The 26,377-nt window shown below is 46.4% G+C and overlaps 8 protein-coding genes across 8 annotated transcripts; 5 read left to right on the top strand and 3 right to left on the bottom strand.

Moving 5' to 3' along the window:
* Positions 1-183: 183 nt before the first annotated feature.
* BT62DRAFT_1011208 (uncharacterized protein) lies at positions 184-881 on the top strand (the record flags this gene model as incomplete). Its single annotated transcript, XM_043177756.1, has 5 exons — positions 184-256; positions 292-465; positions 546-649; positions 707-732; positions 788-881. The coding sequence occupies 5 exons, from the start codon at positions 184-186 to the stop codon at positions 879-881; spliced, it is 471 nt and encodes a 156-aa protein (XP_043035379.1).
* A 415-nt stretch (positions 882-1,296) lies between these two features.
* On the top strand, positions 1,297-3,651 carry BT62DRAFT_468209 (uncharacterized protein). Its single transcript, XM_043181037.1, has 4 exons — positions 1,297-1,352; positions 1,404-1,741; positions 1,797-2,101; positions 2,156-3,651. Exons 2-4 carry the CDS (start codon positions 1,547-1,549, stop codon positions 3,264-3,266), a joined length of 1,611 nt encoding a protein of 536 aa, XP_043035378.1. The 5' UTR covers positions 1,297-1,352; positions 1,404-1,546; the 3' UTR covers positions 3,267-3,651.
* BT62DRAFT_1011205 (alpha/beta-hydrolase) lies at positions 3,398-4,891 on the bottom strand (the record flags this gene model as incomplete). Its single annotated transcript, XM_043177755.1, has 8 exons — positions 3,398-3,489; positions 3,533-3,602; positions 3,666-3,744; positions 3,810-3,985; positions 4,050-4,281; positions 4,343-4,466; positions 4,515-4,671; positions 4,736-4,891. The coding sequence occupies 8 exons, from the start codon at positions 4,889-4,891 to the stop codon at positions 3,398-3,400; spliced, it is 1,086 nt and encodes a 361-aa protein (XP_043035377.1).
* A 927-nt stretch (positions 4,892-5,818) lies between these two features.
* On the top strand, positions 5,819-8,663 carry BT62DRAFT_467840 (cytochrome P450). The gene is made up of 15 exons (XM_043181035.1): positions 5,819-6,000; positions 6,059-6,333; positions 6,388-6,514; positions 6,578-6,608; positions 6,665-6,735; positions 6,789-6,914; positions 6,969-7,082; positions 7,133-7,356; positions 7,410-7,460; positions 7,524-7,657; positions 7,706-7,817; positions 7,876-7,925; positions 7,984-8,109; positions 8,171-8,247; positions 8,303-8,663. Exons 1-15 carry the CDS (start codon positions 5,913-5,915, stop codon positions 8,350-8,352), a joined length of 1,656 nt encoding a protein of 551 aa, XP_043035376.1. The 5' UTR covers positions 5,819-5,912; the 3' UTR covers positions 8,353-8,663.
* A 92-nt stretch (positions 8,664-8,755) lies between these two features.
* BT62DRAFT_974328 (cytochrome P450) lies at positions 8,756-11,136 on the top strand. The gene is made up of 12 exons (XM_043189158.1): positions 8,756-8,987; positions 9,036-9,073; positions 9,130-9,189; positions 9,244-9,367; positions 9,426-9,523; positions 9,578-9,683; positions 9,735-9,807; positions 9,859-10,100; positions 10,150-10,216; positions 10,271-10,735; positions 10,795-10,842; positions 10,893-11,136. The coding sequence occupies exons 1-12, from the start codon at positions 8,864-8,866 to the stop codon at positions 11,065-11,067; spliced, it is 1,620 nt and encodes a 539-aa protein (XP_043035375.1). The 5' UTR covers positions 8,756-8,863; the 3' UTR covers positions 11,068-11,136.
* Positions 11,137-11,793: 657 nt separating this feature from the next.
* On the top strand, positions 11,794-12,975 carry BT62DRAFT_907392 (ectomycorrhiza-regulated esterase; the record flags this gene model as incomplete). Its single annotated transcript, XM_043183665.1, has 6 exons — positions 11,794-11,919; positions 11,973-11,992; positions 12,045-12,116; positions 12,168-12,397; positions 12,521-12,722; positions 12,768-12,975. 6 exons carry the CDS (start codon positions 11,794-11,796, stop codon positions 12,973-12,975), a joined length of 858 nt encoding a protein of 285 aa, XP_043035374.1.
* Positions 12,976-13,767: 792 nt separating this feature from the next.
* On the bottom strand, positions 13,768-14,200 carry BT62DRAFT_1042024 (uncharacterized protein; the record flags this gene model as incomplete). Its single annotated transcript, XM_043178440.1, has 1 exon — positions 13,768-14,200. The coding sequence occupies one exon, from the start codon at positions 14,198-14,200 to the stop codon at positions 13,784-13,786; it is 417 nt and encodes a 138-aa protein (XP_043035373.1). The 3' UTR covers positions 13,768-13,783.
* Positions 14,201-14,742: 542 nt separating this feature from the next.
* Positions 14,743-14,979, bottom strand: BT62DRAFT_907356 (uncharacterized protein; the record flags this gene model as incomplete). Its single annotated transcript, XM_043183662.1, has 1 exon — positions 14,743-14,979. A coding segment is annotated over one exon (237 nt), but the record flags the coding sequence as incomplete, so codon positions are not given.
* Between the last annotated feature and the right edge of the window lie 11,398 nt (positions 14,980-26,377).

The following is a 26,377-nucleotide window of genomic DNA, read 5'->3' as shown; positions in this document are numbered from 1 at the left end:
AGGGATACTGTACCATTTATATCAAGCATTCAGGACTTTTTTTGTTTAAAACTTTGATGATAATACTCAGAGAACTCAGAGAACACTGCAGACTCAGCTTGCCATTTAAGAGGAAACAGTATACACTGTAATACACACACAAGGATCCAGTTCAAGAGGAGCATCTTCATTATGAATTGCACGATGTACGCAGCTTTTTGTGGGAGCGCTCAGCACGTACAGCCGGTTCAAATGGGTGTTGTCGACAACGAAGGCAGTAGGTCTATTTTTAATAGTTGTCGAGTTGATCAGAGTCACTGATTGCGACGGCTGCACTTGCTTTTTTTTTTTTTACATCCACCACCAGCCGCCACCATCATCCTCGCTGTGTTAATTCCTACGCCGCACAGTCTGGTAACAAGTTTCGGATGATATGGGAAGAACGAGTCGCATATAGGAAGCTTTTATTTGCCGTGGCTCATCGAGGTACGCGATTATTTGTTTTTCCCACGTTTCTATGATTTACGGTGTCTCTAGTGTGCCGTAAAAATACACATACAGCCTAGTTTTGCGTGTCATGTCGCGTCAGGAAGTGATGGCAACTGTGTCAAGTAATTGGCCGCCCTTACTCGCTAGGATTGATTACTCCCTGTTGAAGATGTTACAGTCCGTTATCCTCTAAACCACGCTGTGTCCGAGTCGCTCTGAGTACGTTGCTATTATCTAGAAGGCTTCTTATTTTCTGCCGAAAAGGTAAGTCGTGTTTATCTTCCTTAATTCTGGCTCAGCTCAATAAATTCTCGCACAGCATTAGCGAACAGCACCGTGTAGAAGAAGACGAAATAATCAAATCTTGGCGCGTTGCTGTCAGTAGGCGCCTGTATCCGTGGGATTTAATTTGAAAGCCCGTCTTTCTGGTGATACTAATCGGTTGCATCCACCGCTCTGCCAACATCTGCCAATCGCAAAGATCATGATAAACTTTCTGGAGTTCTGCTGTATTGATGTGTGAAGGATATTCGGATTTTCCACGCTGAAATGGATAGACCAGTCCGAGGGGCATGATTGATCCTGTGAGTTGTTGCTGCAAAATCGCTCTAGCAGGTGACCGCCACTGATTGTTATCGACGATTACTGCTGACCGGACCTTGTGAACAGCTGTCCATCCAATGAACAAAAAGTGATCCTTACTTTCCGAAGTGTTACATGGCGGGAGTTACGTGTATCCGGAAAAGGATCTCCTCATACCTGGTTAATGGTATGGTATCTCTCCTCACATTCCCTACGGACGGTGCAAAGATACTGTCTGCGATGCTCCAGGACGCAGAAATTTCCAGCACGAGTGTGGATGGATGTGTCTGTAGTGACGGAATGTGCGTGTTCTTTCCCTGTATCCATTCTTTCACACTGAAAATTCTCAACAGCAACTGCTATGATGATAAAGTCATCCCTATTTTAAGCATTTGATGCGGGCCGTTCATTGGCCTCGGCACTTGCCGATTGACTTGGCCCCTTTTCCTTTCACCACCATATAGGCGATGGTAAAAGCGTTTCATTGCCTTCCTCAATGTCCCTCGAGCAACAACCCAAGTCCCTACGTCGACGGAGCCTCAATATACTACTTCAAGTCCCTATTCTCTCTCGTTCCCACGCCCCATTAACGATATCAGCACCTCAAGCCATCGGCACGCTTCCAGCAGACATCATCCTCGAAATTGCAAACCTGCTATGGAGGGATGATCTGCTCAATCTGAGCTTGACTGTACGTGTGTTTTTTACGATGTTCGTCCTCGCCACTAACTTGACGACGACCGTAGTCATCTTATCTGCGCGCGCTTCTCATGCCGGCGCTCTATGACACTGTCGTTCTCACCTCGAGCAGGACGTGTCGCAAGACACTCAGGATGCTCCAACGGCGCCCTGAGGTTTGTCGCTATATCCACAAACTTGCGGTGCGGCCGAATTACTACCTTGCGTGGCCAAGGCCAGATGAACGGATAGATGAAGATTGGGTTGCGAGTGCAGTGGAGAGCATTGCGCAATCCCTGGTGATCATGCATACGTTTGACTGGGACGGGCTGGAAATGCCGAAGGATTCTCTCTGGCGGACGCTGCGGCTTTCGTGAGTCTGAGTGACGTTTTCCGTGACATTTCCTTATGTCTTTTTCTCCCTTAGGTGTCCGCAGTTACGAACGGTATACAGCAATGTCGGGCATCTACCCTTAGACCCAGAAAGCGAACTCTTCTCTTTCAGGAATTTAAAGAGCTTTTCGTTGACGGTTAGGCACGGTCTAGGTGGATCCGAGCTGTTCCCATCAATGGAAGCGCTCCCAGAGAGGATGTGGAATATGCTGTTGAATAACACTCCCGACCTCGAGGAGCTCTCACTCTGTAGCTTTTCGACTTCCGCGCGGCTATTTGATGTCTCTCCCGTTACGACGGGTACCTGGCCGAAACTTGCGACCCTCACACTCGGTTCGTTCGGGTACCAAGATGACTTTACCCTCAGTCCACCAAACGACGTTGCATTTGGGAATTTCCTTTCCAGCCACTCTACGTTGAACTACGTCCGGTTTGCATGGAACTTTAAACAGTGGCTCTCCCCGGATAACGTACCGACATACCTTGGCTCTGATGCTCTGCCAAAGTTATCGACGTACGTCGGGATCTACCAACAGCTAGCGGAGCTTCCTCATCCGGAGAGCATTACGTCCCTCGATCTTACGTGCGAACCGCTTTACGACTCGCGGATGCCCATGATCTGCCCTATCCTCCGGACGCTCACGTCTCTCACCTCCCTTGACATCTGGATGCACATCCCCGATGACGCGCCCTTATCCGACTGCGAATTCGTCCGGCCCATCCTGCTCTCTTGCCGCAAGCTGGTAGAGTTTCATTTCATGTGTACGACGGCGTTCCGGGTGAGACATCTCTCCGCGATGCTGGGGCTGCTTCCTGAGTTAAAGACGTTCTCGGTGACAAAGGGACACCGGTATGGGGAGAGGGAGAAGATGAGGGATACGGCTGTGGGCGTGGTGAGGCATATTCCTGGGTTGAGCCAGGTTAACGTGAGATGGGCTAGGGAGAGGTGTAGGAATCATTTAAAGCAGGAGGGGACTTATGATGTCATTAAGGGAACAGATGGAGGAGGACAGGTAGAACGATTGGGAGTGTACGAGCGAGGTGTTACGGTATGGGGTGTGGCGTTTAAGAGGAGGTACATGTATGAGGTGAAGGAGCCGAGGTATGTGGGGCGATCTGTGGTGCAGGTGGTGAGTCGAAAGTAACGGATTTTTGGTCTGTGTTATCTATCTTATCTACTCGTGTCCAAATTTTGGTTTTTGTTCATGCTATTCATGTTGTTGTATATATATATGTACTATGGAAAATCTATCAACAGACATTTATGGTTACAATTCTAGACTGCTATGTAGCTGGCAACAGAGATATTCGGGTCTGGTTCGCTCATCAGTTTCATTTCGTTGTTGAAAACGTGTGGTACAACTCCAGCTGGTAACCAGTGTTAATAATATACGTTCTAATTACAGCTTACACCTCTGAGCGCTATCGCGCAGTATATTAAAAATGACATCCCCAACCTTGTCTGGGGCTTCCTGTACAACCTAGGAGACGGGATTGTTATCAATGTTCCTCTTCCCCTGGTGGCAGGCTCGGGACGGACATACCAAATGACCTGCTCCTGGGATACGCGTAATCGAAGCGAATTTTCGGCCTTGCTGAAGGGAGTCTTGCTTTTCGCGAGTGCTGGGATTACCATTGTCATCGGGAGGAAGAGAAAAGATATAAAAAAAATGTTATATGGACCGTACAAAAGATCGTTCCGTTCGCCGTACACGAGATGGATAGGTATAATCTTGTGTGTCTTGTCCAGCTCTGTTAGGGGCACGACGGAGTCTCCTGTGATGAAAGGCATCGCTTCGTGTCTGGGGGTGCAAGCGAGAGATACACCACCCTTCTTCGTAGGGTGAGGCACAATTCCGTGCTCCTAAAGGGCTGTATGTATGTACAACCAGCGCTTCAAACAACCGACATGTCATGGGTTCACTCACGATGTAGATATCCAGAATCCGATGATCCCAGAGGGCCCACGGGGCACGTTTCTTCAGGTATGCTCTCGCTTCGGCTTTTGAGGACCAGGAATCGCGGCGCCTGGGAATCGTCTTGGACGCCAAGATGAACGTGGGGGAGTGTGTGTTCGTTATGTGGGCAGGCCATACTGTTGGTTCGACGAGGATCATGGCGTGGAAGGGGACGTGGTCGCAGAAGGCTGTCGACAGCGCGCTAGAAAGTACGCACACATCATCAGCATCAGTGGCGTTTGGTGGGAGGGAGGGGTGCATACGCTGCTGAAGCCCCAGCCGAGTGCCCTATCAAAATGAGTTTGTGGATGTCCTCCGAGTCTCGGATGGTCGGGCGAAGGAGAGAGTTGTATACATTGGCGCATGCTTCTGCGTAGTCCTGTATAGCTGAGCAGCCGTTAGTTCGATAACCTATCAAAAATAAGGTATTCTCACGGTAGTTGAAATCTGGAGCCTCTATCGTTTCCTCATTCATCGTGGCGGAAGCACCGTGAGTCTGCGCATCGACTGCCCAGGCTTCCAAGATCCGGATCCGCGATGACACTCCTCGAGCGAGAGTGAATATCCGCCGAATGGTAATCTCCCAGTGTTCCTTGTCTCCGGGGGGCAAGTCAGCACTTTTTGCCATCTTAACCCAAGCCAGCTAAAAGGGATACGTTACGAAATCCAGTCCCGTGCGCGAACACCAAGATGTACCCACCACTGGCGGGCTTGTCGTTTGTCCCGCCATTTGGGGGTCGGTATCGCTTCACGGCAGCCTTGAGTGTCGTGCCGGATGAGCTTGTCTCGATAATGTGGTTATCTACTAGCATCAGTGTGAACTTGAAGGGAGATTCAGGAAAAGAGATACATAGCCCTAAGACGTACCTGCTCAGCACATCTAGTATTCGGTTGCCTATCCATGTTTCATTGACTTCCATCAGATACGAGTAACACGGACCTGTCTAACTTTGAACTTGCTACTTTAGCACTAGTAGGAGATTTTGCGTTTTGCGGGAGTGCCCGGTCTCAATTTTTGTCCCACGATTTCGATCGGCACGAAATAGGACCTATGTTATGTCCTTGCCGCATTCCCTACTTTGGGTTATTTCCACGTCCATTTAGGTCCAATTGCGTTTTCATTTCTCTGTGTTACTTCAAATTAGAGTTTATAGACTCCGTGTAATCCAGATTGGTAGCGTGGGCAAAAAAAAAAAAAACAACACGTGTTCGCCCAAAATAGAGGAATTCGAATCTGATTGATCTTTGAAGGTTGTCAGCGCTGACTCAGCCAGAACTTCCTAGCAGATAAATGCAAATACTTCCGGCCGTGACTCGATGAACTCTTTCTCCAAGGTACCGACGTTGCTACTCCTACACCTACCCTGGGAGTAGCCAGACACTTATTATAGCGCTGGTCTGACACAGGAACTTATCGGTATATCAGACAGATGCCAGGACCGCGGTATCAGGCCCATCGAAAGCGCAATTCAAGGCCATCAGCGTTGATGTATTTTGTCAAACTTGCATACCCTTCGTAGATATTTCTCAGGAGTAATACACTTGGTTCCTAGGACATATTTTGTCATAAACTTGGTGAGTCAATCAGTTTAATGCTTAACACAGCGCCATATATCCGCGACTCTGTTCCATGTTTATCTACGAATTGACTACACGTCAAATGCTTACCTACTAGCTCCTCCCTCTCTTACCCTCTCAACAACACTAACTTCTCGTTGTATTCGACTACTAGTGATTTTGCTTCCCCTCTTCGTCCTTTCCATTCTACGTCTTGCCACGTTTATTTTTCTGATCCTTCATCAATCTCGCTCTCCCATAGAGGTTACACCTAACATGTTTGCTCTCTTTCCTCAGAAAAACGATTCTCAGCATTCGACATCCATTTCAGATTGGTCATTATTGGTACCTTTATTATCTCTCGGTGAGCAACAACTGAACGACTTGCGACTATCAGCTTTCTTATGCGGTGAATTTCTCAGTCTCCGCTCTTGCTCTAGTAGCATATAACCTTCTCGTTTACCCTCGCTGGATATCTCCTTTACGCGCATTTCCCGGTCCTCCTCTCGGGGGAATTATCAAAGGTCAATTCCCAGCTATCATCAATGGCGAGGCTGGTGTCCCACAGTGTCAGTGGATCGAAGAATATGGGTCGATCGTGCGCGTCGTGGGTCCCATAGGAATCGAGAGACTTATCGTAGCATGTCCAGAAGCTTTACATCGAATCCTTGTGACAAATTGGACTGATTATCCGAGGGTATGTCCTTTGCACTTCAGAATTATCATAGGCGCGTTCTCATTGATACTGTAGCCCAGTTTCATGCAATACACCCTAGGTGTCGTTGCGGGACATGGCTTGCTTACTGCTTCTGGCGATAACCACAAGCGTATGAAGAAACTGCTACAACCAGCATTTTCGGCTCACAACGTATTGAAATGTTCGTGTTTCAAATCTACACATATTAATTTCAACCGATCCTAAAGTGACCAGCTGTCCACAGACGACGAAATGTTTTATGACTCAATTGATCGGTGCGTCTGTACGCATCAAACATTATGGGAATAACACCGATGTGATATATTGACAGCCTCGTTGCCCTTCTTACCAACGAGATTGGCTTGGAACAGCATGGAAAAGAGATACTGATGTTGAGCTACTGTGAGTGCTATAACATCCAGTCAATCCGCCCCGTCTAACAAAAGCTGGGAAAGTGAACAGAGCTGCTATGGATATAATTTGTAAAACGGCATTTGGATATGAGTGCGGGGCCCTATCTGAACCCCCGAGTGTGTCAAAGCTGATGGAGGCTTACGAGAGGATAAGTAACGAACAAAATGGTATGTACCCATCATTCTAACCCTGCACGATCTTGATCTCATGCTTTCTTCTAGGACGGAATGCGACGGCACTGAATGCGTTCATGGCGATACCTGGCGTGGGCCCTCTATCTATATCCGACTGGCCTTACCACTGTTGTCGCTTCGTCAAGAGGGTAGGGGCATTTAGTGAGTTTTCCTGTCGTTATCTATGCAGAACAGTCATGTAACTGTTTCAGAGCCCGTGGTGGCGTTGTTTGAGTCAATGCATCTTATCAAATCAATCATATCGACGTTTGTGGATGACAAAATTGCTGAAGCGACGGATCAGGAAACGCATGCCGAGGCAGGGACGCGTTCGGATATGATGGGTATCCTTCTCAAAGCGAGACAAGCAGAAGGAGAAGGAGAGAAGAACTCAAAGGAAGTAGTAATTGATAAGAAGGATATGCTTCATCATGTGGTAGGTGGACTCCCACTTTGAGAAACAGCATTGTGATAAATTCGTTATTACAGCTGACTTTCATCGCGGCTGGCCACGATACGAGCGCAAATAGTTTAACTTGGGTTGGAAATTCTATCTCTCTCGGCTTGCAACTAATTTGATTTACACTTTCATTCTTTCTTCAGGCCCTTTACCTGCTGGCTAAGAACCCTGAAGTTCAAGATCGACTCCGTGCAGAAGTTTCCCCCTTCTGTTCTTCCAACTGCGGTAGACCTGACATACGCAAAATTAAGCAGCTTCAATATCTGGATTGCGTCATGTATGTTTTCGTCCTCCGTGATGCAAACCATTCGCTGACGACGAATAGTAATGAATCCCTACGCCTGTTCCCCCCAATACCAATGACCTTCCGGAAGTCAACGAAAGATGATCACCTCGATGGAAAGTTTGTACCAAAGGGAACGCTGATTTATGTCCCAGTGCGTTTATCGATTCCTGCGATTGTGGTTTCTCAACTGATGGTACATTTCCATGTAGATTCGTGCCGTTGGCTGGCTCAAGAGCGTCTGGGGAGATGATGTCGCTGAGTATGCTCGTCGATAGAGTTCTGTTGACTCCCGAGCACTCAATGATAATCCCACACAGGTTTCGACCGTCCCGTTGGTCAGATTTACCACCGGAATATAATCCTATCTATTCCGCTTTCCTGCTGGGTCCGCAGTCCTGCATCGGGAAGTTCATGGCCATGTTGGAAATGAAAGCGATCTTGGCGTAGACCCCTTTTTATTGCAATTTGGGGTTTGTACTGATGCGCTCTCTCTTTCTTTCCCAGATCTCTTATAGGGAATTTCGAGTTTTCCTTAGCTTATGAAGGACAGGTCGCACAGCCGACAGCAGCTGCTACCATGAGTACGTCAGCGGAAAATGCTTTTTGATCCTCACGTTGATATAGGTTTTCTTCTAGAACCAAAGGACGGTATGCCGCTTCGTGTACGACGCGTGAGCTCACGTTGACCGCAATCTTCTAACTTAACTGGAAGAAGTTCAGCTGAGGCTCAGCCTTTTAGCTCTTCGGATCTTTTTTTTTTACTAGAATTTGACGAGAATGTTCAATATTACATGTAAATGTGCATATTTCCAGTATGTTTTGGCTCTGATCTATCTTTACTAAATTAAGTTAGCATCTATTACTCCTCTTTGCATAGCCACAAACTCCGGTCGCTTCTTGAAAGCGCCACCATCTGATATGAAAGCATAACGGCAAAGAACCTTTTTTTTGTCCTCAACTTCGACAGAAAAACGGATAGCAATAATAGCTCTTACTCTCAAGGCAAGGGACCAGGCTTTAGTATATCAAACCAAAAGTCAAATAGAGTTGTCCTGTCATTATAGAAATGCCGTATCTCTCACACTCTCACAGACCTACTTGATTGATTGGTGGCCAAAGTCAAAACACATATGTACAATAAACACGTAACAACGATTGGTCCCCTCGAATTCCCTTCATTCATAGAGGCTGTTCATCATGTCTCTTCCTCAACTTTCCTTAGCCTTCCTTGTGCTGTCCGTCACTTATGCGTTGTATCGCCGAATCACTCGCATTTCCTTAGGCGATGTGCCTGGTCCTACGTCAACTTCGTTTCTCTACGGTATGTATTTAGTGTCTTTGTTCGGAGAGACTTTTTCATTGTGTCTAGGTTCATTGCCTGAATTGCTCTCTGGGCAGGCTGGAGAGGTTCCCCCCCCCCTTCCTATCCTGTGGATAGGTCTATTTCCTGATTTCTATTCTAGGTCGACTTCAAATGGCAACAAATGTACGGAGACGTTATAAGGGTCCGCGCTTCATTGGGAGTGTGTACCGTACGTCTGCTGCAACGTTTTCTGTCCTGACATGCTTCAATCCAGGAAGAGCGCCTGCTGATCTCGGATCCTAAAGCTATTCATCATGTGTATCAAGGCACGAAATATCAGTACATCAAACCTCCTGGACGTGCTGAGCTCATTCGACCGCTGATGCGGGATCCAGACGGTACGACTCGCCCTTCTTTCCTTCGAGTCCTATTGGCGTAACCACTGTGGAAACACAGTTAATAATCACCCAAGGAACCGAAAGGCTGTGGAACCGGCATTTACGGTGGGAGAGATCAAGTCATACCTCTCCATTTTTTTTTCATGCACGGAGAAGGTATGTCTTGTGGTTAACATTGCTTCTGTTCGATGATTAATGTCAAGTCCCAAGATGACGTCAAAGTGGTTGGACATGATTCCTGCCGTTGGAGACCAGTCGATGGTTGTGGATGTAGCGTCATGGGCATCCAAGGTCACGCTTGATATTGTCGGAGAAGGTAAACCTTTCACGTTCGTGTTTCAATTTTAGCTTATAAGGAAACCCGTAGCAATCTTCGACTGCCATTTTGGTGTTTTAGATGAATCCGAGCATCCACTGGCAGAGGCGTATGCGAACTTGTTGTGAGTCCTCCCTGTAATGCATAGGATACCCTCTTTCTAACGGTCAACTAGCTTCAACACGTTTTCTGCTCCCAACAGCGAGAGTGCTCGTTCCATGAGCCTGTCGTTATGTCTCGTCGAGTGGCTTCCGAGATGGATGATAAGATTCATGGTCAATCACTCTCCTGCACGGCGGTTTTCTTACATTCGGAACTCTAGCGCCGTTATTAGCGAGATTACCACACAGCTATTGAACAAGAAGGCGAATGATCCTGTTCTCGGAAAGCGGAAAAAAGATATCATGAGCTTATTGAGTCAGTATTTCCTCTAAAGTCCATGTTGCGCCTTACCTTCATGAATTAGTCAAAGCAAAGGAGTCGAACGACCCCAAGACTCGCCTGGATGACGACGAGGTCCTGACGCTCATGAAGTAAGCACCGGCCGGTCTTCCGAGTTGATTCGCTGCTTTATCTGGCACCCCTAGCGGTATGCTTTTCGCTGGACACGAAACTAGTGGAAATACCTTAAGCTGGCTTTTGTTCGAGCTTGCCAAGGCTCCTGCTATCCAACAAAAACTTCGTGCAGAGATCAGGGCCAATCTGATGCTCCAAAATCGCAGTGATTTAGCTCCTTCTGATCTCGATAGCATGACGTACCTGAATGCCGTGTTGAAGGAGACCCTACGATTCCATCCCATCTCGTACAACAGTCCTAGAATGGCATCGCGGGATGACATACTTCCTCTGAGCAAACCTATTGCGACGAGATCTGGAAAAGTCCTACACGAGCTACCCATACCCAAAGGAACGTACGTCATCTCATCCATCGCGGGCTACAATAGAAACAAGAATGTTTTCGGGGAGGACGCGCATGTGTTCAATCCCGAAAGATGGCTGAATGGCGATGTCAAGCAGAATGCCAAAGTTTCGTTGGGGATGTATGGTAATTTGTAGGCTACATAATTCTGGTTCTGCGATAGAGGTGAGGTGCTCATAGCCACCTATCCAGGTTTACGTTCATCGGTGGACCTCAGTCTTGTATGGGTTGGCGGTTCGCGTATGTTTCCTTCTCTCCGCTGTATAATATTGCTTCTCACTTCTCTACAGCGTATGCGAGCTACAGGCTCTTATGGTAGAGATTATCGACAAATTTGAGTTTTCACTTACAGAGGATTGGATTCGCATCCGGAGGGAATCATGCAGGGTAATGGTCCCCACCCTCGAAGGAGAGGTGGAGAAGGGGGCCCGATTGCCTTTGAAGGTGAAGATTGCGTCTCGATAATTTTTTTAATCATTACATTTTTTTTTGTTTGGCCGGTGAATCGAATGTCATATAGGGTGGACAAGAGGCTGATCATTAGGGTTAGGGTTCAAGATCAAATCAAAATTGAAATTGCAATCCTTTTCTGCAACCACGACCACTGTTTGCACGGACTTTTTCGTATTCTTGCCCTCCCCGCTGTGCCACTCTATCTCTCTGCTTTGGGAGATTTTCGTGATGCCGGTATATGCGGCGTCACGGATAATGCGAATTCGGGACGACGTCATGATAGTCATACTCCGGATGGAAACAATGCCGCGCTCGGGTTCTTAGCGACTACAATTGCACCAGTAGCACCAAAGGCGTTCAAGCGATTATCAGAACATTGCGATTGTGTTGAATCAGTTGAAGGAGGACGAACGGTACGCGGCCGCTGTTCGGTTGCTCGACTAAGATTGGCTTTGGCCGTATCATGCGGATTTTTTCTGTGGATCTGATGTACCTCGGTCTCCCGTCAGTGAACCAACTGGAGAGGGCGTCTATCAAACATGAAAACATCGCTGGCGCTGTCTTTATTATAACTCAGAGTACGATGTCGTACTATCTGTGAGTACCGTATATGATCGCCTTCCTATCTTGGAAAGCTCTAAAAGTTACCTTGGACAGACCACCCACGTGAAAAACTAGGCCTGCTACCTCGGCCAATGCGTTAATCTGTCCTTTCTTCCTAACGGTTACCATCTGGCAATGTCAGGGCGAATATCGTCAAATGTCTTTGTTCCGAGTCCGTACGCTGGTGAACCTAGTTCAATCGCTGGCGTTCTGGAGCAATCAGAACCCGGAAAATCGACGCACGGAAGGAAGCTCGCTCTGGTTCGTGGAAAATTTCCTTAATCAATCCAAATAATTCTAATCGTGCTTTGTAGATTCTTCATGGCTCTGGCGGGTATGTTGCGCTCCGATGAATCGGATACGGTATTTATTCAGGCAGACATCAGCCACAAAGACTACCTTTTCTTCAGGAAGCTTGCTACCACTCTACCCATGGACACTTTTCGCTTCGACTTTCGGTAAGTGATGGTTGGTCATTTTCATCTCTATCACAGCTAGCCATATCTTAGAGGGCATTTCGAATCACCTGGTATTTGGCGGCAAAACTCATTAGAACAGGATGTTTTGGATCTCCATGTCGTCACAGAATACCTCACAACCTATTTTGGGTACCATATCGATTTGATTGTCGCCCACTCTCGTGGTACGATACTCGCCGTGCGCTGGCTATGTACAACTGAGGAAGGGAAAAATGTTTCGGGATTTGTAAATGTGGCCGGTCGATATCGCATCCGAGTGAGTGTGTTCCTCCATGCTACAGGCAGGGAAATGTCAAACTGAACGTGTTCTCCGCAGGGCATCTACAGTGAGGGCGCTTTCCCGGTTCGTAGAATTTCTCAGCTCACGACGATCGAATGTGTAGATGAAGATGAAACCAAGGAATGGAATGAAAGCTTCGCTGCTCAAGGATACCATCTCTTGAACCTCAAAGCCTTCAAGATCAAAGTTTACCCCGAAGACATAGATACGTTCGCTAATTTTGATGGGTCGCTGGTGGAATCCAGGTTTCCTCAAAGAACTGATGTTCTAACGATACACGGGATGCTGGACAGGACAGTGCCGGTGTATGTTGCGTCTCCGCTGAGAAACAGTTTGCTCATTTTTATTAGGTACGAAGCCGTGCTGTACGCAAAGACCCTCAGCAAGCGCTACCCCGGGACGCACTCCTTGCACCTCATGGAGAATATGGATCACAACTGTACCGGACGGTACGACGAAGTGGTACGGACCATTTTTGATTGGTGGGATGGCCAATTGAAAGGGAAGCTCCAGTCAGGTGTCTGGAAAGGGACGGAAGATGCGAAGGGCAAACTGTAAGACCAAATATTGTCTGTAATGTAATGCACGCTCCATTTGTTGATAATAAGGAGTGGTCTGATGTCGTAACAGCTGCTTAGTTCAAAAATCCGACAGCGCCGTGGCGTGACAGGATTACGCACGTGATGTGTGACATATCGCGAGTGTAACACTGTAGAAGTGGCAGGCCTCTGCTGCTCGCTCGAGGAGTGGGATGTAACCGGCTATAATGAGGGCCTCAGAGACTGCCCTCAAATCAATTGCAACATGTGAATGGCTATTGTGTGCTTTTGGTTGGTGAGAGGTGGGGGTGGTGGTGGTTCAAGAAGGTTGAATGGGTTGCAGATTAGGGAGGGGGATGATGAATGTGTAAATATGCCAATTGTAGTTGTGCTCATAAGGCAGGGTGTTCCCAAATGTAAGTGGTCCATGTTTTAGAAGACCATCAACCCAGAGCTTGTATGATGAACTCTGAAAGTCCAAGCGATGCATAAAACATAGCTCCTCCAGCCCTAGTGGAGTGACCACCAAAGTCTCTGCCTAGAATTGCAAAAAACTTCTTGTCAAACCAATTTCATGATGGAATATCACCATTTTCACAGAGAAAGAGTGGAGCATGTGAGCCATGAAGAAGATCTTGATGTTTTATATATTGCAATAGGAGTATGACTGAGTTGGCAAGCTCCTGTCATGTGAGTAGGATGTCAGTGCCATGGTAGAAGGGGTCAGACTTGTTGTAAGGAAGATGATATTGCATGTCATTCTTTCGAAGGATGAAGAAAGAATGTTTGATTATTTTGCAAAAGTCCTGAAGTTGTTTGTCATTTTTTCAAATGAGCTCATCTGACTGGTGGCAGCCATAGAAGCAGCAAGCAAGAATGGTGGCAAACAAGAGGTCATTGTAAGAATCTGAGATGTTAGCGAGAAGACAAAAGGTGATCAAATGGGATAATTGAAGGGGTAGTTTTTGGGATGTGGGATCACCTCTCATCTTTCTTGAGCCACAGATAGTAGCTTGCACCATGGGATGTTTGTGACTGGTATCAAAGTCAGGATAGAGGTCTTTTAGGAAGTGATGGACTCCAGTCAAGTATTTTGGGCCAGATGAGATGAACTGGGATGTATAGGCAATGTACCTGCTGAGAGTAAGTGGTGTTGGTTTAAGTGGCAGTGCATGAGTAATGCAAAACCATATGTAGTCCCATGCTCCTGTTGCATAACTCTTTGCTGCTCCAAGCTCAATCATATGAGCTTGGAGAAACAGAACACATTCATCGAGAAGAGAAAAGGAGAAAGCTGGGCGAGCAATATGAGGAGCATGCTTGCCCAGTGCAGTTAGAAAGATTGTCTCTATTATGCTGGCAGTAGATCTCTTGGTGGAGTGAAAGTGCAGATGCAGTCAGCAGGGAATTTATGATGATATTCATCCAAAAGGAGTCAGAAAAGCATATCAGCCTAAATATTATCTTTTCCATTGATATGTCAAATACGAATGTCAATTCCTGAATGGAGTATCAGGCCTGCAGCTCTGAGTAAGGATCCATTGTGAAGAGGTTCTGATACTGATAGAGAATCAAATGCAGTGACAGAATCGAGGCTATCTGTGAAAAGTAAAAGATGATGAGAGGGTTTGGGTAGAGAGACTGCATAATGGATGGCTGAAAGAATAGTGACAAGTTCGAGAAAGAAGATGTTGATCATATCTTTAGATGATAGTGGATGGAGCTGATATACAAAACTATTTCCTGCAAAAACAAATGATAATGCATTTTTTAAGCTGACATCTATTCAAAAAATCATGTCAGCTTCTGAGTCAGCCCAGAGAGCTGAGTCAACAAAATGAACACCTATAGAATCTGGCAGAATAGATGAAAACCAGAAGAGATCCTCTCTAACTGCAGCATTGATGAAAATCTTTGTAAAAGAGTGAGTCTTTCTAGCCATCTTTCTATACAAAGAAGAAAGAGCAAGATGGCCCCATGGTAGAACATTCAGAACCCAGTTCAGGTATCCACCTAAATGTTGCTATTTCTGTAGAATAGGCACTCTTTCAGGTGTTGAAAGAAATGAGTCGATCTCAGATTTAGCATCGATAACTGACTGCTGTGTAAGGGAGATACTTCCCTGGTTGGCATCAACTCAGAAGCTGATGATTTTGAGAGTCTGACCATGCAACTGTTTTGGATCATCAAAGAGACAGGAGATATATTCCCAAAATATCAAAAGTTGTACTTGCTATGCTAGTCACCACTGACCTTGATAGAAAACTTGGTGATTGGTGAAATCCCAGCTGAAGAAGTCATCCATATAAACATAGAGGTGTTAGGCCCAAGCATCACATGGGCAGATACATGTGATAAGCAGATGTTCCTTTGCACTTCGAGGAATCACCTGAGTCCACTTATATGTATATCTGCGGGTTGTGACCTAAGGTCAGACATTTTGACTTGAGGTAGAATGGTATGTATAAACTTTAGCTCAAAGCTGGGGTGTACCAGCAAGAGCATTGGTCTTAAATACTATACAGGTAGTCCTAATTATATCGCTACTTATTATGTCTGTCTGTGTCTATGGTGCCTGTTGTCCTTGAGCACTGTTACCGCACATAAAAGGATAATTGTGCTATTGGACTCGATTGTCGTGATGACTTGGTAGGCGAGTTTGTTGTGCTGACTAAGCTCTTCCACTGTCTTGTGCTTTCTGACTAGCATAAATAGGGGTAAAAAGGAAATGAAAAGAGGGAAAATAAGGAAAAATTATAACATTACCCCCTGCTTAAGACCATCATCCCAATAGCTTTAATTAAGGGAGAGTTCATAGTCATGTATGGCGTTGTCAGCATTCATATACTTTTCATTTATCCATTGATTTGATTCAGGCCTGTAGCCTTTCCAGCTGATGAGGTAGTCGACTGTTGAAGTTGTGCCACCGCCACATGCTTTGACCTTTTGGAGTTTGTGGTTTAAGACTTCGTCGATTTCATAGTGTTCCTCATCGTCGATCAAGTCGGGGGGGACAGCGGTGGTTGTATCTGGTTGGAGAAAGCAGGAGCGATGTATGGAGATAACAATGATTCGTTGAATACATCATGGACCTTCCAGCCAGTTGGCAGGCGGAGCTTATAGGTGGCTGCTCTGATTTTCACTAGTATGGGGAAGGGGCCTGTGCATTTATCAGCGAGTTTTCGTTTAGGACGGGGTAAATGAAGGTTCGTTGTGTCAAGCCATACTTTGTCATTGACTTGATAATCGTGTGAGGGTCGGTGGTATTTATCATACTGTTTCTTCATTGACAGTGCTGCTTTCTCGAGTGCACTTTTTGTTTCAGTGTGGATTTTGTCCATAGTTGTGGCAAAGCTTGTAGAAGTGGGAGTTGTCATCCTGTGGTGGTTTGTTTGGGTGACATGTGGGTGTCGTCCATAATTGATGAAGAAGGGGGTCTGTCCCATGGCAGAGTGTATCTGATTGTTGTGTTGAAAGGCGGCGAGTGCCAGCCATTCAACCCAATCATCTTGATGGTAGTTGATAAATAACCAAAGGTATTTTTCGACTTCTTAGTTTACATGCTCCATCTGACCATCAGTTTGTGGGTGATAGGCTGTGGATGCATTTCGCTTGATGTGCAACAGGTTATATAGATCGTCGAGGAACTTTGAGACGAACTGTGGTCCTCGGTTGGAGATAACTACTTGGGGCATGCCGTATTTGGCATATATCTCGTCCCGAAGGATCTTGGCCCACCCTTCTGATGTTAATTCCATCAAGCATGTGACCAGGATGATCACCTTAGAAAATCGATCTACAATGATGAGAATTGCATTATAGCCATTGCAGTCCGGTAACCCAGTAATCATATCTATGGAAATGTGGGTCCATGATTGTGAGGGTATTTCGTTTGGGTGTAGCGGAGCTGTCTTGGACTGCGTAGATGCTTTTCCCCTCTGGCATGTTTCACAGGCCCTGACATATGCAGTGATGTCGTTATTGAGTTTGGGCCACTAATAATTTCGTAGGACAAGTTCTTTGGTTTTGGCGATGCTTGGGTGTCCTGCTGTGGCATGATCGTGACATATCGCAATAATTTCCCCATATAGGCTTTGGACCCGTGGAATGTAGATTCTTTCATTGTATCAGATCATTCCTTCCTCCTTTGTCATTCCTTGCTCATGATTAAGCGAAGCAGTGATCCTCTGATTCCATTGGTGTACATTTCGGGTCGCACTTCTGATGTGTTCGTGAATCTCATCCTCCATTGGCATTATTAATGCCTGGAAGTGTTTGGGATGCAAGAGTATGACTCCTGCATTGTCATTTCCCCCTTGATCATGATCTGCATGGTGGGACAGAAGGTCAGCTTTCTTGTTGGCAACTCCGGCCTTGTGATGAAGGGTGTACTGGTACTGGGCGAGCTCAGTCACCTATCGGGCTTGCCGCCGGTTTAACTTTTGTGGTTGACAGAAGTATCTGAGGTTCTGGTGGTCTGTCCAGATCTCAAAAGTTTCAACTGCTCCGACCAGGTAGTGCCACTATTCTTCCAAGGCGAGCATTATGGCGAGTAACTCCTTGTCATAGATTTCATAGTTCCGTTCTGTTACAGTCAATGCTTTGGAGAGGAAGGCGACCAGGTGCCATTTCCCATCCTGCTCCTGGGATAGTACTGCACCTATGGCCCCTTCACTCAAATCGGCCTCGAGGCGAAACTTCCCCTCCTGGGATGGTATAGCAAGGACTATGTCCTCTGCCAGTCATCGTTTCAAATCCTCAAAGGCGAGTTGCTGAGGATTTCCCCATCCCCATGGGGCATTTCCAGTGAGTTGTGTCATAGGGCAGATGATTTTGCTATAGTCTCGGATGAACCTCCTATAGAAGTTGGTGAAGCCGAGGAAGGATTGCAGTTCCTTTTTTCTAGTAGGTGTCGGCCAGTCCATTACTCCTGCCACTTTGACTGGATCCATTTGAATACTTCCTTCTCTGATGATGACTCCGAGGTACTCGGTTTCTAGTACCTCGAACTCACATTTTTCCGCCTTCAGGAATAGTTTGTGCTTCCTCATGAGAGCAAGTACCTGTCGAACCAGGTTACAGTGTTCCCCCCTGGTTTTAGATATGATGAGGATGTCATCCAGGTAGATGGTAACCTTCCCCGTGGCGATGAGATCCTTGAAAATGTTGTTCATCATCCACTGGAAGGTGGCTGGGGAGTTGGTTAAGCTGAAAAATATGACGGTTGGCTCGAATAATCCTCAGTTGGTCCTGAATGCTGCTTTCCATTCATCTCCTTCTTTGATTCAAACATTATTATACCCCCAACGAATGTCAAGTTTGGTATAGTATCTGGCCCTCTGGAGTTTATCCATTAACTCTGAGATCAGCGGCAGCGGATATCGGTTTTTGATGGTCATCTCGTTTAATTTGCGATAGTCCTGAACCGGTCGGAGTTTGCCATCTTTTTTCTTCACAAAAAAGAAGGGGGAGGCCATGGGGGATTTTGATGATCGAATCCGTCCAGAGGATAGATTCTCCTCAAGGAACTTGTCAAGCTCTTGTTGTTTCTGATTTCCAAGAGGGTAGATTTTACAATCCAGATTCGTGTTGGCATTGGAGATTAGCTCAATCACGTGATCCCAAGGCTTTGGGTGTGGGAGCTCATCAAAACTCTCTTTCTCGAAGAGGTCTTGATAGTCATGTGCCCACTCCAGCACCATTTCCTTGAATGTCTTTTCCTCTCTCTCCTCATTGGCCTTGGCCGCCAGGTTATTGGCGTGATGTATCACTCAGATGTGGATTTCTCTCTGCAAGTTGACTGCTAGGATGGTCTCACCATCCTCCATCTCCTCATCCTATCTATCTGCTGGGTCTTCGTCAGGTAATTCATATGGGATTTTTCGACATCAGCATCATGTGAACATGAGTCGTCTGGTCTTCCAGTTAATGAGTGGGTTATGCCAGATGAGCCAGTTATATCCTAAGAATAGTTCCTTGGTTCCAAGATCTGTTACAGCTAGATCGATTCTTTCAGAGTGATCTCCGATAGTTAGTCAGAGCTCGACGAACTTCGTGATCGACCCAGCTTAGTTCTTCGTTTCATCAGCATTATACACTAGTATAGGTGCGGCAGTGGATCAGGTGAGGAGTTTGTGCTGCTGGACGAAAGTTCGGTTGATGGAACTGCCGATACACCTGCTGTCAATCAGGGCAGTTACTGAGTGTGTGGTTCGGTTGGTTAGAGTTTTGATCTGAGCCTTGGTTACCAAGTCCCTTCCAGGAGTTTTGGCTCATCAGACAAACTTCGGTGGGCCTTTTAGTTCATCCAACCATTCTAGTGCTTGACTTCGCTCGGCATGCCTCAATCCATCTACCGCTTCAGTAGTGGCTTCTTCCGTCCTGGCTCAGTGTATCCACCCATGTAGGATGGCTTTTGCCACGTTTTCATCTACTACTTCCCTGATGGCCCTCCATGTTCATTCGGTTTCAAATAGTTTGAGCCAATGTTTGGGGCTCTCTGCCTTTGTTCAGCCTGTCAGCATTTGAGTTTTGTTTTGTGACTCTTTAGGGTGTGCTTTGATCGTCTGTGGTATATTTGAATGCATGTTTACTGGCATAACTACAGAGGTATCATAAGTTTGTACAATAGTTGAGGCCTGCACACCATGAAGTCCTTTGGCTGATCCAGTGGAGTCGCTCACTGGTTGGCCTTGTCTTTTACCTCCTCGACCTTGGTCTCTTTCTTTAATTCCTCATCTTCTTTCTGTAGCTTGGCGATCTGCACTCGGATATCTTTGTGGGTTTGTTTCTTCTTTGGGCAGTCTTTGGCCATGTGACCCTTCAGCCCGCAGTTGAAACATTTGCCTTCTTTCTTCATTTGGTCAATGTCCATCAGTTTTCTGGCGCTGGTATATGTGGTTTCCATTCCAGTCTTCTGACTCTCATAAGTCGATGCCATAGGAGTCCCCAGTGATTTCCCAGCAGTTTGCCCTGACTTGTTCAGGGTTGGTGGCATCGGTTTCTTGCTATACTCCTGCAAGGTCGAAGCTTCTGCTTTCTGCCTTTGTCGTTCCTTGTACATCTTGATGATCCTTTCCTTCCATTTATCGTATCCTACAGGCATCAGCATCTTGACACCCATGGCCAAGATCATTGTGAGGTACGAGGAGAGGACTCCTTGTTTGAGGGCTTCTACCATCCTTCCATCATTTGCAATGTCTTTCCTGATCCCTGCGAGTTTGGCAAGCCACTCTAGTTCATCAAAGTAGTCCGTTGCTGCCTTATCTCCCATCTTGTACTCCTTGATCTTTTATTTATGTACTTCTTGAATGGCAGGGTCGATAAATTTGTCGTTTAGCATGCGTTTAAAGACCAGCCACAAGGGATATCGGTAATATTCCCTAGTGGTGGATCAGAAGTTGGGAGAGATTAATATTCACTATGTTTTGGCTTTGTCTTCTAGATAGGAGGTGGCAAATGCGATCTTGTTCATGTCGGTCCCAATGTATCCAACGTTGACTTCAAAGTATTGTTCGCAGTCCACTAGGAACTGGTCAATGTCATCAGAGACTCCCTTAAAAGGGCAGGGTTTGCGAAGGAGATTGGGGTGACACTGGAGGACGTTGGCGTTATGTGGTAGTGCATCCATTGGGTTAGGCCACCCATCGAATGGTGGCTGGTTCCATTCTGCCGATGGTCCTGAGAATGAGTGTAGTGAGTTGTCATCGGCGACTGGGCTACCCTTTGGGTGTTCTATATGGACTATCACTCCGTCCCAGACCGTAAATCCAAGGCAGACTGCCTCAGGATCGTCTCGTACTGGTTTCTTACTGCTCCCTTCCACCTGGTCTGATGGTGGTTGGGCCCTGAGGAGCCGGCTTCCTCTCCTGGTCCAGGGGTTTTGGAACCCTTCTTGTCATAGTTGTTGCCGTTCTCGGGTATGATTAAGCCAAGAAGCCATGCTTCGGATCGAGAGACTAGTGTTGGCCTGCCTTCAGATCAATGGTGCCATATACATAGCCCGTTGTGATGGGACGGGCAGAGTTTGCAGCATTGGTTTCAGCATGGGGGATTGTTCGCTTGGTTGATATGGTGGTATCGGCATCAGCGGGTCTTCTGGATGCTGCTGGCTGTATTCCTTCCAGGCGTATTCCATCGCAGCATACTGTAAAATCCTTCTTTTTTCAATTTCTCCTGCGTATCGATATTTTAGTTCTAGGGGCGTCGCTTGCCAGTGTGCGTCCTGCCATAAAAAGAGCCTCCCCTGCTCATATAGCTCCTGATACTCTTTACCTCTTGCTTGTTCCAATTCTTCTCACAAAGCTTCTTCATCCATATCTTCGCCAGCCCTCCTGATTCGTTCTTCGGCTGTGTAGGGTCCTTCACTGTCCTCCTCGTCCTCCTCATCGCCCTTGTCCCCACTGTCTCCTTCCCCTAGGAGGGAACCGATAGGCGGGTCGTAAATGGATGGCACCGTTGGTCGGAGGGTCATTGGAGACCCTTCTGTTGACTTGGCTACTGGGACCAGCATCGTTAGATCCCATTGCTGGGCTGGATCGTTGGATGGGGGGATTTTGGAGTCTGTTGTAGCATGTTCCACCTCGCGCTCTTGTCATCTCCAGTTCTTGGCTATAGAGGCTGAAGTAGTGTCTGAACTTGGGATTGAGAAACTGATGGGTAACTCTGCTCCCCAGGAATCGCTGGAGAGCTCGGTCAGAGATGTGAGCATTGTCTGGTACTTGGAGCCCATATGCTCCGAGTATTGAGTCAGCGTCTGAGGAGATAGTGTCAGTTCTGGTAGGGTACTGGGGGTGGGGGGTCGGTTAATTTCTGCTTGTCCCCTTCTGATGGCCTCGCTTGTAGTGACAATGCTGGCCAGTCCGGTCTATGAGTCTGAATCCGAGTTGGGCTCCCTGAAGGGGGAGCCTGAGTCTGTGCGGAGTCCATACCAACCTGAGGAGGTGGACCCTATCCTTTCTGTGTCTTCTCTTCTTCTTCGTTCTCTCCCCTGCCAGTCATATGCAGCGGCCTCGTACTGCTCTTGGGCCTCGTTCTGTACATACTCAGCGAGCTCCTTCTGGGCTCATCTGGCTTCTGCTCATCTGGCCTCATTTTGCTGCTGCTGCTGCATGGCGTCATTATAGTTGAATGGAACCGTGAGGTCCCAGTCCGGGAATACCTGCCGTATAATCCTGTCTCAAGCGATTCTTCCTCGTGCACTTGCAGTCCTGACTTCTGGCTCGCTACCAACATGGAGATGTCGATAGGGGTCCCTGGCTGTGGAGATCGCAATTTCGATGTTAGCGTAGTTGGAGTGGATGGTTCTTCCATGCGGGTCCTCAATCCCCAACCTGCTGATGGACTGGCTGGAGCTGGAGTCAGGGGTGGTGGGGGAATCAGGGGAGTCGTGGGGGGGGTTGGAGTTCTGGCAGGATCTCGAAGCCATCCGAGGGGCATCAAGGGAGTCCCGAGCATGGTTTCCAATCCCTGAGAGAATTGGGGAGGTGAAATGCTCGGGGGTGGGGGCTGGTGGAACGACGTGGTCAGGGACCTCCTCAGGCTCCTGGGTGTTGTTTGTCATCCACGGGTTCTGGAATCCTGTGAGAACAGGGTTGCGGTTTCTACTGTGTCTTCGAGAGGGGTACTGGAGTCCTTCTTCCTCATGAAGGCTCCCCAGATTTGAGTCGTCAATCCTGGTTTCTGATACGGGTCACTCTTGCGACTGGAAGGTTGTTCTGATGGAGGTGGGGATGTCATGAAATGGGAGGTCAGGGGTTATGTTTCATAGTATATGCTGGATTTGCTGAAACACTTGATAGTGCCTGACTATCCAAGCTGCTACTGATTGTCATCCACAGCAGAGGGTGATGATGGCGAGAAGTCCGAATAAGATTCTGATAATGGAAGCAATAAGCTCAAAGAAATCGTGGTTCAACTTGGCAGTTGTTACTGGGGGCATTCGGTTTCTCAGCACAATTGGGCTTGAGAAAGGGAAGGAAGAAGCTTCGAGCTAATTGTTAGGCTCAAGTGTCACATGGGCAGATACACGTGATAAGCAGATGTTTCTTTGCACTTCGAGAAATCACCTGGGTCCACTTATATGTATATCCATGAGTTGTGACCCAAGGTCAGACGTTTTGACTCAAGGTAGAATAGTATGTATAAACTTTAGCTCAAAGCTGGGGTGTACCAGCAAGAGCATTGGTCTTAAATACTATACAGGTAGTCCTAATTATATCGCTACTTATTATGTCTGTCTGTGTCTATGGTGCCTGTTGTCCTTGAGCACTGTTACCGCACATAAAAGGATAATTGTGCTATTGGACTCGATTGTCGTGATGACTTGGTAGGCGAGTTTGTTGTGCTGACTAAGCTCTTCCACCATTTTGTGCTTTCTGACTAGCATAAATAGGGGTAAAAAGGAAATGAAAAGAGGAAAAATAAGAAAAAATCATAACAGGAGGTTAGTGATATTGAGATGATGAATCCTAATCCAGCACAACAAGGCTAAGACTGAGCACCAAATCCCGGATGAAGCTTGGCTTCCAAAGACGAGCCACCTAATGATGTGATATCGGTTGTCAACAAGGACCACTTGATGAATTTGCTATAGAGGATGCACTGGTAAATTCAAAAAGGCCTTGGCGACATCACTTTTATATAGAGTGAAATCAGCATTGGGATGTTGTAATTTGGCATTGCAAAGAGCCTCACTGAATGGATGCATATCATCATATTTGACCTTTGCCTTGCTAGTGGGGATTCCTGCATTTAAACCAGAGGAAGTATGATCTGTTATGATACAGGATTTTCTGTTCTGCCAGACCATAAACATTGGTGATACTTTCATACCTGGCAGGAGTGTAAACCCATCTAGTAGTGGTGATAACCAACATCCAGCCATAACCTCATGATTATGAAATGCTCATATTTCATTGATATCTTGAGGATCATTGGCATAATTCTCAGTCTTGTCATGGAGAGAGTCTTTCTGTTCACCAAGATCAAGAGGCCAGAATCCATTGCGAAGACCATGAATGACTGAGGAGATAAAGAGTTCATTTGGATAAAAATGAAGAATATTCTCCAAGCAATTGACATTGAATGGTGTGTCAACTACAATAAAATCTGTTAAGGCATGTAGTGTAGCCTGCAAGGATGGATCATTGAGTAGATGTGAAGGAGGAGAAGATAGAGGATCAGCTGACTTGGTAGATTGAGCAGCAGGAGATGTAGGTATGGATGATGTAGAAGTATTCAACCAGATATAGCTCCACCTAAAATGTGGGCCAATATTTTGATCCTCGCATTTGCACTTTTGAGGCCTTAAAGATCTAGGCCCTGCTGCTGCTGCTATTATCTTTGCTGTTACCTCTTCCAAATCTAAGTCTCCTTTTTGATTGGAGGAGATTGGCACATTCGACAATATCTCTAGCTTAGTGTCCAGATCCACATTTGCTACAGGTACTATGCCTACAGCGATTAGCACATGGATCTTGGCAGAAACCCAGGTTCCAGTTTTTGCATGGAACTGTTGACCTTTTTGCAGCAGGGAGTGAAGCAGATGAAAATCATTTTGTGCCTGAAAAAGTCAAAGAAGAGTGAAAGACCTGGGTAAGAATAGAAATTTATAGTTCACTTTGGACATCCATATGAAAAGGGGACTTAACATATCGCAGCTGAACTTCTTCATCAATATGAATGGCAACCATAGAGTCATGAGGTGTAGCCCAAAAAACTTTGACCATATATTCTCAGTAAACTTTGAGTTCAGCCTCACAGTGCAGATAGAGAACCTGAACACCTCTAGCCTAGGTATCGTACACTCTGCACCAGTCAGATTCTGACCTGAGAGGCTTCTTGGCAGATGAAATATTTTTTCTGATAATAGCATATCCTGCCATAAGCTCTTTTGCCTTCTTGTTGTGATCATATCCTTGGTCCATTGAAGCAAAAAGTTTCAAAAAGTCAACATACTGGTCCTGAATAATGAGTCACCAGAATGGCTGAGTAATAGGTTCAGATAGAGACTGGGCTTGAAAAACTGCCATGAGATTGTCAAGTGACTTTTCAGTTGCATAAACTTGTCTGAGTCAGAACGACTCAGCAAGATGAGGATCTGAGATGCCAGTGGTGACAATGGATGCGAGGTGAGGTGCTTGGGCAAGGACCATCAGAGAAATAGAAGCTGTCTTTGGTGAGACAGTGTTGCTGAGACCCAGAATGCCAGCAAGAACTGTAGTGATGGAGCTCTGGGGATCATTCGTACTAGATGTCTGATAAATGAATTGAAGCTTTGAATGGAGCATTGCTCAAGTGGCTTCTTCAACTGCTCAAGATCTAGTTTTTTGATGCTGTTCAGCAGCAGCCTTGGATTTCTCGACTCGCTTTTGTCGAAACTCCTCAACCTCAGCCTGAGACAAGTCTGGTGGAGTGGCCTCCCTGTGGTCTGATGCACCAATATCCTCGTTGTCACCATCTTGAATGTTAGAGGAGGTAACGGTCGAACTTCATGGGCCAGCTTGCTTAATCCACTCCTGCAGAAGTCTGATGTAATCTCTGGTGGCCTCAGATGAAATGCCAAGCTGGTGAAGTCTGTCTGCAAAGTTAAGATCATTGACAGTGTCTCTGACACATTCCTCAACAAGGTCTTCACAACGTTTTGCCAAGGCAGTGACACATTCAACATTGGTCGATGGATTGGAGGTCATGAATGAGATCAATAGATTTGAGGGACGAATGTCAGAGACAAAAAACTCGATGACTTGTACAATAATAGTCCAGTAATACTGAATGAGGATTGGTTAAGTCTGGCAAAGCCAAGACAGGCAATAGGAGTTACTAACAGGTGAAGGAGGAGGTGAAGCCTTGAAGCCTGGGATTGATGGTCAGGAAAGATTGACAGTGAGAAAGCAGAGCTCATCTCACTTAGGGATACAGGATGAAAGTAGGAATGAAGAAGAGACACCTGATGCCAATGTCTCTCATGAATCAGCATCAGCCAAGACTCAGCACTGAGACAGAGACGGCACCAGCAATCCCTCTTCATGGATGAGTGGAGCTCTGTATCTCTGTGTCAACAGAGATTGTGACAATCTCGAGAGTCATGCAGAGACCTGTGAAAATGCTCTCTACCCTTGGAATCTGTCTTTACAATGGGACATCGAAGAGGTACCCATGCAACCACGTGATAGACAATAATGCAATATATGATATCAATTTCATGACTAAGCCATATGGCCCTTTCCGGCAGTTTCATTGCAATCTCCCCTTCACATCATGACCTCAATGCCTCTGAACTCAGCAGGTGTCATACTTGGGCACTTGACTCCTACACAAACAGGATAGATGGAACTTAATCATGGTCAGTCCCTGTACAAGGAATAATAGGGATTCTCATAAATTTTTTTTTTAGGCCTTCCAAGGTGAACCAACCACCC

The sequence above is a fragment of the Guyanagaster necrorhizus genome (genome assembly GCF_019112545.1).
Source record: "Guyanagaster necrorhizus MCA 3950 unplaced genomic scaffold BT62scaffold_34, whole genome shotgun sequence".
Lineage (NCBI taxonomy): Eukaryota > Fungi > Basidiomycota > Agaricomycetes > Agaricales > Physalacriaceae > Guyanagaster > Guyanagaster necrorhizus.
This window is presented reverse-complemented; position numbering and strand designations above follow the sequence as displayed.